The sequence below is a fragment of the Juglans microcarpa x Juglans regia genome, chromosome 1D (genome assembly GCF_004785595.1).
Source record: "Juglans microcarpa x Juglans regia isolate MS1-56 chromosome 1D, Jm3101_v1.0, whole genome shotgun sequence".
NCBI classification, from domain to species: Eukaryota; Viridiplantae; Streptophyta; class Magnoliopsida; order Fagales; family Juglandaceae; genus Juglans; species Juglans microcarpa x Juglans regia.
In genome coordinates, this window is record NC_054594.1 from 21,478,146 (window position 1) to 21,491,256 (window position 13,111).

The 13,111-nt window shown below is 36.0% G+C and overlaps 1 protein-coding gene across 1 annotated transcript; it reads left to right on the forward strand.

Annotated features, from left to right (window-relative positions):
- The first annotated feature begins 4,416 nt into the window (after nt 1-4,416).
- On the forward strand, nt 4,417-5,030 carry LOC121240598 (uncharacterized mitochondrial protein AtMg00820-like). The gene is made up of 2 exons (XM_041138112.1): nt 4,417-4,746; nt 4,896-5,030. Exons 1-2 carry the CDS (start codon nt 4,417-4,419, stop codon nt 5,028-5,030), a joined length of 465 nt encoding a protein of 154 aa, XP_040994046.1.
- The last annotated feature ends 8,081 nt before the right edge of the window (nt 5,031-13,111 follow it).

Below are 13,111 nucleotides of genomic sequence, written 5' to 3' on the forward strand. Positions count from 1 at the left end.
AATTCTTCCCTTGCTCTAAAGGATTTGATGAATAAAACATTTGTCATTAAAAAAAAAAAGTTAATTCCTTTATGCTTTGGAGCCTTTTTTTTTTTTTAATAAAAATAATTTTTGACTTTGAGATGAGTAGAACGTAGTCCATGTTGAGGATATACTCTCCAAATCGTTATTATAAAAATATTTGATTTACAAGAAAATTTTAAATTAAATTCTCTTGCAAATCAAATCGGGTCATTCAATATTCTCCTCCGCTTCTCCACACTAAATAAAATATTTTCATGGATCCTATTGTCAATATGTGAATGGATAAAAAAGGAACATATAGGATTTAATCAGTTAAAGTGAAAGCTAATCCAACGTTTGGAAAATATAAAGAATAAAAATAACATCTAATTAACTAGCTCCTTGCCAAAAAGGTGCTCCACTCGGAAGATAATGCCATTACAAAACAATCTGAAATTTAGGATCACATTGTTCAGTTTTATGAAAAGCTCATAGGGGAGCCTTATTCCTGGTGTCCTAAGGTTGATGGTTTGGAGTTTGATTCGATCGACCAGCCTAGTGCATTTTGGTTGGATAGACTGTTTGAAGAGGAGAGGTGCTCAATGTGATAAGAGAAATGGACAAAGATAAAGCCTTGGGACTAGATGGTTTGTCTATGGCATTTTTTCAGGTATGCTGGGATATTGTTAAGGATGATATCATGAAGGTTTTTCTTAAATTTCACTCATTTATGAAATTTGAGAAAAGTCTTAATGCTACGTTCATGCAGTTATTCTAAAAAAAGTTGAGTCCATGGAAGTGAAGGATTTTCTTCCCATCAACCTTATTAGTAGTGTTTATAAAATCATTTCGAAGGTACTTGCTAACTGTTTGAAAATCATCACAAAATTTTAAATTGCTTTTGTCAAGAGAAGACAAATTCTTGACTCTGTTCTTATTGCTAATAAGTGCTTGGAGAGTAGAATTAGATGTGTCATTCCTGACATCCTTTGTAAATTGGATATAGAGAAGGCTTTTGACCATATCAACTATGATTTCTTGATTTATACCTTTGGTAGGTATGGTTTTGGGGAAAGGTGGTGTAATTGGATGAAATATTGCATATCTATAGTTAGATTTTCAATTTTGATCAATGGTACACCAACTAGTTTTTTTAACAGCTTTCAAGGATTGAGACAAGGGGATCTAGTGTCCCCTTTTCTTTTTGTTTTAGTTATGGATGTGTTGAGCAGAATGTTGAAGGCAACGATGGATAGGGGATTCATATTAGGCTTCTCTATGGGCAGCCTTTATATGGTTGTGTTAATGTTTCTTATCTATTCTTTGCGGATGACACTTTGATTCTTTTTTAGCCAAATTCTGACCAGATCCGTTCTTTACGGGCTCTTCTATTATGTTTTGAAGTTGTATTCGGTTTAAAGATGAATTTATCAAAGTCTAAAATGATCCTCGTTGGTTTGGTTAATAATTTAGGGGAATTTTGCTAATATTTTGGGCTATAAAGCCTCCAGCTTGCCTTTGAAGTATCTTGCCCTCCCTTTGGGGGCACCTCACAAATCCAAGGCTATTTATGACGAGATTATAGAGAACATTGGGTGCCAATTGGTTGGTTGGAAAATGATTCATTTGTCCAAAGATGGTAGAATCACTTTAATCAAGAGTACCTTATCTAATATCTCAATCTCTCTCTCTCTCTCTTTTTCCTTTGGCTACAAGTGTGGCCAATAGAATAGAAATGATATTTCGTGCTTTCTTGTGGGGCAATATAGAGAATGAGAAGGAATTCTATTTGCTTAAGTGGGATAAGATCTGCACTCCTCTTTTATTGGGTGGTTTGGAGATTAAAAAGCTAAAAACTTTCAACAAGACACTTTTAGGAAAATGATTGTGGAGGTGTCATCAAGAAGGGGATGCTCTTTGGAGGCTTGTTATTGATGCCAAATAAAGGAGTACTTGGGGAGGTTGGTGCTCCAATGAAGTAAGAGGGGCATATGATATGAGAGTGTGGAAATTCATTCGAAATGGACGTGAGGAGTTCTTCAAAAATTTCAAATTTGAGGTCGGTAGGGGAAATCGGATCAGTTTTTTGCATGACTTGTGGTGTGAGGATGAGGCCTTGAAGAATGTTTTCCCCTCTCTCTTCATAATTGGTTTGAATAAGGTTGCCTCCGTAGCTGATTACATAGATAATTCTATTGGATTTATTGAGTGGTTAGTAAGCTTTATTAAAGATGTCCAAGATTGAGATGTGAGGGACATTACTAATTTTACAGCTTGCTTTCTGTTTTAAACATAAATTCTGGAGGGGAAGATAGATTGCTTTGAAATCAACTTGGTTGTAAGAAATTCTCAGTTAGATCATTATACAAGGACTTGGCGTCACATTCTTCCACTAATTCTTTTCCCTGGAAAAATATTTGGAGATGCAATGTGTCTCTTAAGGTGGCTTTCTTTGGGTGGTTGGCTTCTCACAAAAAAAATCTTACCATTGATAAGTTAAGAAAGTGTGGTATCATTGTAAATTGTAATGGATTGATGCTTTATGTGCAAAAGAATGAGCGAATTGGCAGATCATTTTCTTCTTCATTGCAATGTGTCAAAGGCTTTGTGGGACGAAGTATTTGCTAATGCGAGAATTGCTTGGGTGATGCCCAAGAGGGTGGTGAACCTCTTTGCATGTTGGAGAGGGCTTCTAGGAAATCTTCAAATAGTAAACATTTGGAAGATGGTTCCTCTTTGTCTTATGTGGTGTATTTGTAATGAGAGGAAAGAACGCTATTTTGATAATAGAGAACTATCAGTGGAAGTGATTAGAGCTTTCTTTTTTCATACTTTGTTGCTTTGGGCTTTAGTTATTATATTTTTCTTTTTCTTTTTTCTTTTAAATGAAACTTCAATTCATTGACTTTCAAACAATACAAGGTTTATCATAAATAAGGAAATGAATGACTTCAACAGGTCCCTCCTCCATCCATACATGCTCAATATCTAAAGATAATGCTAACTTAGCAACTGCATGGGCAGCTTTGTTCCCTTCTCTGCCCATGAATGATAATGACCAATTTGAATGGGAAGACATAATAAACTTGATATCCTCAATTACTTGCCTTGTCCAAGAGAAATTAGTAGAAATAGCATTAACAGTATCCACCAATGCCTTTGCATCCCTTCCAATTGCACCTGCCCAAAACCCAATTCATTACAAAGGATAACAACTCACAGCAGTGCCAAACTCTCAGCAATATTAGTAGATCTGACAGCAGACTTTGAAGCAACAAGCACCACTTGAACTTCACCCCTGAAATCCCTCACCACAACGCCAATCCCCATCCTTTCCTTCTCTTTGTCAAAAGCTACATCAACCTTTACCTTCATACAATCAAGAAATAGTGATCTCTAGACACTCTTTCCAGCACCTCTTTCTACTTTTCCCTGATCCTCACCACTCTTAACCTAAGCCAACTTAAAAGCCTCAAGATCCTGCATTGCCAATTGTAAAACAATAGGACCATTGAACTTTTCATCGAAAACAAACTCATTTCTCCTCCTCCATAAACCATGAAACACAGCAGCTACTAAATCTAAATTATCATCATCTAATCTAGAAATGAAATCAAACCATAAAGACACAAAGTCATCATAATTTCGACTCCATTTCGTGACTAGACTATTATCCTCTCCCATACATCAGCTATAGTAGGACATTTTCACAATACATGATAATTGTTTCCTCCTCATTGTTGCAGACTGGACATTTTGGATTATCCTGTCAATGGACAGCTTTGTTGTCCATATTTGTTTCATACTTGTTTCCATATTTGTTTCCTTGATTTACTCTTCAGAATAATTAGCTTAATATTTGACAGATTGTATAGGAATAGAATTAGCATATACATAGTTCTTTCCATGTATAGAATCCTTTGTACAATTTATATAATAGAGAGAAACTACAAGACCAACGATTTGGCCATTCACTGCTTTGTTTGCTATGATCCTACTTTACATCACACACGCATTTCTAGAAATATTATTTTCTTTGAAAATCAACATTTCTTTCCTATGTCCTCTGTGCCCTCTTCTTCTACTGTGGTCATCCCCTCCTTTGAGCAATAGTTCTCAGATTTTCATCAAGTCAGTTCTCGTTTTAAACTAGGTATGGTGTATACAAGACGCTCCCGCCCACAGTCTCTTCCGGTGGCTCACCCGATATCTGATCCTAACATGCACTGAAATTAGTCAGTTACAGCACCTTCAGAGCCTTTGGTACGTCGCTCTCCTCGAGTGTCTGTACCCCCAGATAGGTATGGGTTCTCTTCTGGCAATTCTATTTCAGCTTTTACTACTGCATTGTCCAATTTTGATATTCTCACATGCTACTCATATGCTATTAAGCATGACTATTGGCGACAAGCTATGCAGGAAGAGATTATCGCTCTAGAGACCAATCACACCTGGGACATTGAGTCTTGTCCTTCCACTATAGTTCCCTTAGGTTGCAAATGGGTTTATTTAGTCAAGGTTCACTCTAATGGAAGTTTGGATCGTTATAAAGCTCGGCTTGTTGCCCTTGGGAATAATCAGGAATATGGTGTCAATTATGAAGAGACATTTGCTCATGTGGCTAAGATGACCATTGTTCGTATGATCCTAGCTCTTGCTGCTTCCAATAATTGGCTTCCAATAATTGGCCACTACATCATATGGATGTCAAGAATGCAATTCTTCACGGGAACCTTAAAGAGTGTACTTATATGAAGCCACCCCCGGGATTGTTTTCCTCTCCAACCTCCAATGTGTGTAAACTTCGTCACTCTCTTTATGGTCTCAAACAAGCTCCAAAGGCTTGGTTTGATAAATTTCAAACCACTTTATTACAATTTTCCTTCAAGCAGAGCAAGTATGACACTTCATTGTTTCTTCGGAAATCAGACATGGGTATTGTTGTCCTTTTGATTTATGTTGATGATATTGTGATCAGTGGTTTCGATTATGCTTTACTTGTCCAGCTCAAGACTCATCTCTCATAATCCTTTCATATGAAAGATCTTGGGTCTCTCACGTATTTTCTTGGTCTTGAGGTACATCGTAGTCCCTCTGGTATTTCACTCAATCAACAAAAGTATGCTAGTGATTTGGTGTCTACAGCTGGACTATAGGAAGCTACCTCTGTCAATACTCCCATGGAATTAAATGTCAAGCTTCGCAAAGAAGAGGGTGACTTACTTGTTGATTCTAGTTTATATCGGAAGTTGGTGGGTAGCCTTGTCTATCTTACTATCACTAGACCATATATTTCTTTTGTTGTACAGCAAGTCAGCCAGTTTCTTCAGACTCCTCATCATCTTCATTTGGCTGCTATCCGTAGGATCATACGCTATGTTCATGGCACTTCTGCCTGTGGCTTATTCTTTTCTGCGGGCAATTCTCCTCGTTTTGCTGCTTATAGCAATGCTGATTGGGCTGGTTGTGCTGATACGCGTAGTTCCATCACGGGTTGATATGTGTTCTTAGGTGATGCGTTGATCTCCTGGAAGAGTAAGAAGCAAGACAAAGTTTCTAAGTCATCTACAGAATCTGAATATCTAGCGATGTCCCTTGCTTGTTCCAAAATTATTTGGCTTCGAGGTTTGCTTGCTGAGTTAGACTTCTCTGAGATAGATCCTACACCTTTACACGCCGATAATACAAGTGTTATTCAGATCACGGCCAATCCTGTCTATCATGAGCACACAAAGCATATTGAAGTAGACTGTCACTCTATTCGTGAAGCCTTGAAGCTCGTGTTATCATTCTTCCATACATTTTTACTGAACTACAAATTGCTGATATCTTCACCAAGGCTCTCACTCGTCATCAACATTGCTTCCTAAGTAGCAAATTGATGCTGGTTGATCAACTCACATCAATTTGAGGGGGGTTGTCAATGGACAGCTTTGCTATCCATATTTGTTTCCATACTTGTTTCCATATTTGTTTCCTTGATTTACTCTTCAGAATAATTAGCTTAATATTTGACAGATTGTATAGGAATAGAATTAGCATATACATAGTTCTTTCCATGTATAGAATCCTTCGTATAGTTTATATAATAGAGAGAAACCACAAGGCCAACGATTTGGCGATTCACACAATATTATGACATATCCACAATCATTCTCTTATACAGTTTGCATCTGGTGGGTAAGATTCCATTGAGAGCTTTCCAAAGTAATTGTTTAACCTTAAATGTGCTTGTCAACTTCCAAACTTTCCTCCAAAGCCCTTCATCATGATCTCCATCTAAAGACTCCCCATTCTTTTGTTTCTTTTTAACAAGATTAGCAAAATAAGCATTTTTCACAGAAAATATCCCCTTCTCAGATAAACCTCAAATAATTTTAACATACATTCCCCTAGCACTAATAGGAATGCTACAAATACAGTGAGCCTCCTCTTGTCTAAAAACAGCATGAACAAGCTCTTTTTTCCAGGTCTTACTCTCCTCATCTATTAGAACATCCACTGTTACATTTGGCTCTAAAATGGTAATAGGTGATTGAATTTGAAAGGTGGAAGGGATTGGCACCCATTTATCTTCCCATACTTTAACACCATTTCCATTACCAACTCTCTAAACAAACCCAGTCTTAACCAAATCCATAACAGACCAAATGCTCCTCCAAATTTGAAATGGACAGTAGCGTAATTTTGCATCCACAAAGTGACTTGTTGGAAAGTACTTCTCCTTATAAATTCAAGCCACCAATGAAGAGGGCTCTTGAATGATTTTCCACCCTTGTTTATCAAGTAAAGCTCTGTTAAAACAAATTAGGTTACGAAATCCTAACCCTCACATGCTTTTTGTTGTGCCAAGACTGTTCCAACACTTCCAATGAACTCCTTTACCATCCTTTTTATGGCTCCATCAGAATTTAGCATTCATAGCTTCAATCTCTTTAAGTAACATCTTTGGCAACCAAAATACACTCATTGTATATGTTGATATGGCCTACAACACACTTTTAATCAAGATTTCCTTTCCTGCAGTTGAGAGAAAGGTTGACTTCCAACTATTGATCCTCCTCCAAATCTTTTCTTTAAGCCCTCGAAGAGTTTTATATTTGGATTTTCCTACCACAGTAGGCAAACCCAAGTATTTATTGTAACTATCACAGATGACTCCTTTAGCATGTTGTGATATACATTCCTTTGCAGCAGCTTTAGTATTTGAACTTAAAAGAATTGAAGTAGTTTGTCTGTTCAGAGTCTGTCCAGAAGCAACTTCATACGCTTTTAATAAATGGAGAATATGAAACCATTCCTCCTGCTTAAACCTATAAAAAAAATACACAATTGTCAGCAAATAAGAGGTGGTTGATCCTTATGCCCCCTTGATGCTACCACTCCTTTAATGAGGCCCCTCAATTCAGCTTGTTGCAACAAAACACTAAGTCCCTCAGCACAAATCAAAAACAAGTAAGGGGATAGTGGATCCCATTGCCTTAACCCTCTTGAAGGCAAGATTACAGCACCTAGAACCCTATTAACAACCACAAAGTAAGTGACAGATTTAACATAGGCCATGAGCCGCTTAATCCATCTTTCACCAAAACCCAACTTCTCAAGCATAGTTTCAAAAAAAGCTCATTCCACCCTGTCATAAGCCTTGGGCATATCCAATTTGATAGCCATACTACTCTCCCTTCCCTTTTGTCTAGACTGCATAGTATGGAGAAGTTCATAAACAACCATAATGTTGTCTGTAATTAATCTGCCAGGGATGAAAGCATTTTGGTTCCAAGAGATAATTTTTTACAACACTAGTTTAAGCCTATTAGCCAAAACCTTAGAAATAAGTTTATACCACACATTGCAAAGACTAATAGGCCTATATTCATGAACTGTTTTGGGAGAATTAGCCTTAGGAACCAAAGCAATGAGAGTGTGATTCAAACCTCGAGGCATAACCTCACTAATGAGAAAATCAAGTATAGCTTGGACCACATCAGAGCCAACAATTCCCCAATAATCCTGGAAAAACCCTGCACTAAAGCCATCTGGTCCTGGAGATTTGAAAGGAGACGTTTGTTTTGAAGCTGCTTCAACATCTTCTCTTGTGAATTCTCTTTCCAACTATTCCCTCATGTCTAGAGAAATTATATGATCTACTCCACTCAAGTGGAGTAGACCTGCAAGTGGGATTCGAGGTTTGAGAAACCTGAGAGAAATGAGTCAAAAACCCTGATGCAATCTCTTCCTTAATCAATAGAACATTACCTTCCCCATCCACTACCTTCTTTATTAAATTCTTTTTCCTTGTTTGATTAACACAAGCATGATAGAATTTAGTATTTCTATCTCCTTGTGCCAACCAATGAGCTTTAGCCCTTTGTTTCCATCTTACATCTTCTTAATCAAGTAAAAACCCAACTCATTTTGTAACCTTTTGAGAACTCCCATATTATCAGCCCTAGGGGTGTAAAACAAAACCGGTGAACCGGTAAACTGAACCGGTTGGGTCCGGTACCGAGTTCGGTTCGGTCTGGTATTGGTTTTATTTTTCTTAAAGCCAGTCAAAATCGGTCCAGTTCCAGTTTTTCTTTTTCTAAAATAGGACCAGACCGAACCGGACCGGTTCATATATATATTATAATTTTTTTATATATAATATATAATTATATATAAAATAGTTTTGTATTATATGATAAATTACTAATTAATATAATATTAAATTTTAAAAATCTTATATCACTATAGTCTATTATATTAATAGTTATACTAACATTATATAGTGCATATTAATAGTTATACTAATACTATATCACTATATATTATAATATACAATAATATATCACTATAGTCTATAATACAATTATAATATATATGATAATATACTACAATATATTATCACTATAGTATTATATACTATAATATACTATTATATATTATATAATATAGTATATAGTATATTAAAACTAGAAAATTGGACCAAATCAGACCGGAACTAGTAAAACTAGAAGTACCGGTTTAGGGGGGTAACTGGTGAGAAATCAGTTCTTAAAAATGCATAACCAGTGTATACCGGTTCGGTCTCAAATTTTATCCAAAACTGGACCAAACTGGACCGGTTACACCCCTAATCAGCCATCTCATTTGATTGAAGTTGTTTAATCTCTTTGGATTTCTCTTTAATAGTTGTTGTTCTATCTTTGATTAAATTCTTACTCCATTTCTAAAGTCCCTTACTGCATATCTCCAGTTTCCTTTGCGACCTTCCAATATGGCTTGACAAACTAACCTCCCTTTGTCAAGCTAAAGCTATTGTGTCACTGCACCCCTCCTCCTTGGCCCAATTAGCCTCATACTTAAAATGAGACTGGTATCTAACATCATAATCTCTGCCATACATACACTTGAGCAGTATTGGCCTGCGGTTTGAACATATAGCCCTCAAAGTAGCCACTCTAATATTAGAAAAACCCTCCATCCGCTGTTTATTAGCCAAGGTTCTATCAAGTCTTTCCTTGGTGAAAGACTCATTCTCATGTCTATTACACAAGATATATTTAGACCCCCTTCCACCTTAAGTAAAATAAGTTGCCATTTTCAAGGACCTCTCTAAACAAACTCATTTGATTCTCAGATCTTACCCTACCTCCCACATTTTCATCATGGGAGAGCACCTCATTAAAGTCTCCTATAACACACCAACCCATATTAACAGGGTTAAAAGATAGCAAAACCTGCCAAGCCTCCCTTCTCTTGTTTGTATCAGGATGTCCATAAAAATAGGTTAACAACCACCTTGAACTGTCATCATCATTCTTAATAAGCACATTGATGTGCCTTTGAGAGTAATTCACTAACTCCAATTGGACCTCTTGCTTCCACATAATCAGCAAACCAACACTTCTTTCCACTGCATCCACCACTACAAACCCTCAAACTTTGTCTTTCTAGAAACCTTAATAGCTCGCACTTGTGTCAACTTGGTTTCCATCAAGAAAGCCACATTAGGAGCTTTAGCCTTTATTGGAAAACAAAGGCTTTGAATTGTTCAGGGGCTTTTTGAACTGTTCGGGGGTTTCCAAGCCCCCGACAGTTCCAACCAAGTATTTTCATGATGGGCGAGGCTGGCACCTAGCCTCCACCGTTTCATTAGGAAGAACATAAGTACCCCCTACTTACAGATTTTTTACCTCTTTTCGCACATGTAGTAGCTGCATGATCCTCAGTGTGAGTCCTAGCAAGCCTTTCAACACCAGCACGAACACCTCCCTCTGAGGAGTCTATCCCTTGACCCCATGCTCGAATTTTCCATCTGCTGCTTCCCTTGAGGGGTTGCTGTTGTTTTACTATGGAAGGACCCTCCACAACCTTGAGCTGTTCATCACTTAACTGCTTTTCAACTTGCAAATTCGCAGGATACAGGATATTGGGCCCATCAGCAATAATAGACTTCCCAGCAGCCCTATCTGTCAGGCCCAACCCAACATGGCCCAACACTTTTGTAACAGCTTCCCGCCTTTCATGCATGTCTTCCCCATTTAAACACTCATCCCTCTGAAGGCTCTTAACTGCATCTTGAGAAAATTGATCCCTTATCCCATCATTCTCTCCCTTGTTTGAAAACCCCCAACATCCCCCACAAACTCCGCCTGTAACATATCCATTTTCTCAATTCCCCCTTTATTGCCATAATTCTTGCTACAACCAAATCTATTTTTGTCACCTGTGTTCTCAAAATGTCCCTGGCCAAAATCCTTTGACAACCTCCAAATTGCAGTACTACCTATAGACCCCATAGCTTCACTGTTCAACATCTCCTTTGCAGGATCCTTCAGACCCTCCTTTGGACCCTCCTCACGACCATTCGAGTTAACATTTGAAGATGTAAGCACTGACCGCCGCCTATAACTATCCTCAGTCTGAAGCCAAGGACCAAACTGAGAGTTAGAAATTTGATCATAACCTGCATCATTCAAACAACCCTTAACCCCATGTACTATCCACCCACAATTGAAACAGATCTTCAGGAGTTTCTCATATTTGAAACTGAGCCAAACTCTTTTACCATGCACCATAATAATTCTACCCCTAACAATGGGCTTTTGCAACTTCATCTCCACCTTCACCCTCAAAAACTTATCCCAACCAATCCCATCTTCAGCCACATCAACATCAAGCACACGACCCACATAAGCACCAACTCGAACTCCCAAATCTTTCATCATAAGTCCTAGGGGTAAGTTATGAATTTGCAACCAGAATGATCCATGGTCGAACTGCATCTTACCAAGTTGTAATACCCCATCATATGGCAAGATCATGAATAATACATTATCAAAAAGCCAGGATTTCCCATCGAATATTTGTTGCCTATCGACATGGCTGGCGAAAGTGATAACAAAAACTTTTTTATCTACCTCTTGGAAAGTTGCACGCTTACTTATTCTCCATGGTGTTAGCAATAACATCCTTCCCTACCATACAATTAGAGCAAACCTTGCCAATTAGACTTCCTTCTCCCTTTTATTGTACTTCATCTTCACTACCTTGAGAGAACTCAATAACAACTTCTTCTTCCTTTGTCAACCTCAAATTACTCCACAAGTCTTGATCTCATCCACTAACCCACACTAAACTCTCCAAATCGAGAACTAATAACGTACCATACAAGGACTATTGCTCACCACCTTTGGAATTGCCACTAGAGAGGAGACTTTTTTTAATCTTGTTTATATATTAAACTTAGTTTGTACTTTGATTATTATATTGGATGGGAATAGTCTTAATGATTTTTGTAATGTTTTTCAGGGTTAGCTTGTAATTAGGTGTCTCTCTATGTACACTTCCTGTGTATTTGAGTTATTCCTAATTACGTTTATAAATAAATTTCTTAGAAAAAAAAATTAGCTTCTTGTTCTTATATATCTAATTGTAATTTCCTATTTTTACACCGAAAAGTAGTTTTCATTCATAGTTTACCTAGAAAGTTTTAAGAAAATCAAACAAAATAAAAAATATTGTTCCATTCTAAAATCAAGGATTTCAAGAATCCAAAGAGAACCGAAAAGTTTTCAAAACTATTTTTTAATTGGAAAATGGGTTAAAAAAATAAAACCAGTTTAATTTATTTTTTAGAATGGAAAAATAGAGAAAAAACATAAAGATATTTTTAGTTTTTTAGAAAAAAATCTACACAACCTCCAACTATTCACACAACCTCCACACACCACACTTTTTTTAATTTTTATTATTTTTTTCTTTTATCAAAGATTTAATATATGAATATTGAATAGAAGAATTGAATTAGTTTTAAAAAAATAAACTCAAAAAAAAATTAAAAGATATATTAAAAAATTTTGTGTGTAGCATTGCTCATTTTTTTATATATTCACTTGTCAGAAGATATATGGTAATTGAAAAAATAGTATATGAAAATGGAAACATATTAACTTTTTATAATTTTGGCACTATTTTGTTTTTAAATTTAGGCAATACAATTGAATCTTTGAACTACTTAGAGAAAACCTTAAAGTATTGAATAAATTATAACATGCATTTAAAAAAAGAACTTTCTTCTATAAATTAGTATAGCCCACCGATAGTGCATTTTGCACTTTTAAATTTTGCGTTTTTTTAAGTATATTTTAAATCGCTTTATTACTTTTTTTTTAAATGGCAAACTCATTAAAAAAACATTTTCTTAACCATTGAGTTAAAAAAATAAATAAAAATCAAGATAATTCATATACATTTGTGGTCATTCTCTTTGGTTATGAACAAGATTATGCAGGGTTGTTGCCCCTTAATTAATATTTGAAAAAGAGAAATGCTATATATTATTTGTCATTCTTTTAATCATCTCTTGGTATGTATCAAATTATTGATTATTTTTATTTTATCTAAAAAATTATTTTGATAAAATAATGAATAATATTATTTATTCTTTATAAGTAGAATAATGTTAGATACAATCATAATTTGTGCAAGTCTCGTATACTTCATTTAAAAAAAGTAAGGCTCACTATTAGAAAGTAAATTTTTCATGTAGGTCCTAAACTTATTCATTTTTTTAAAGAGAATAACACGAAACTTGCACACCTTAAAACTGTATAAATTATTT

Excerpts from the sequence above, each read along its gene's own strand:
- LOC121240598 (XM_041138112.1), top strand. The coding sequence starts at position 4,417 with ATGCAGGAAGAGATTATCGCTCTAGAGACCAATCACACCTGGGACATT. Across the intron at positions 4,747-4,895 it reads TCACGGGAACCTTAAAGAGT|AGCAAGTATGACACTTCATT; the intron begins GTACTTATATGA and ends TCCTTCAAGCAG.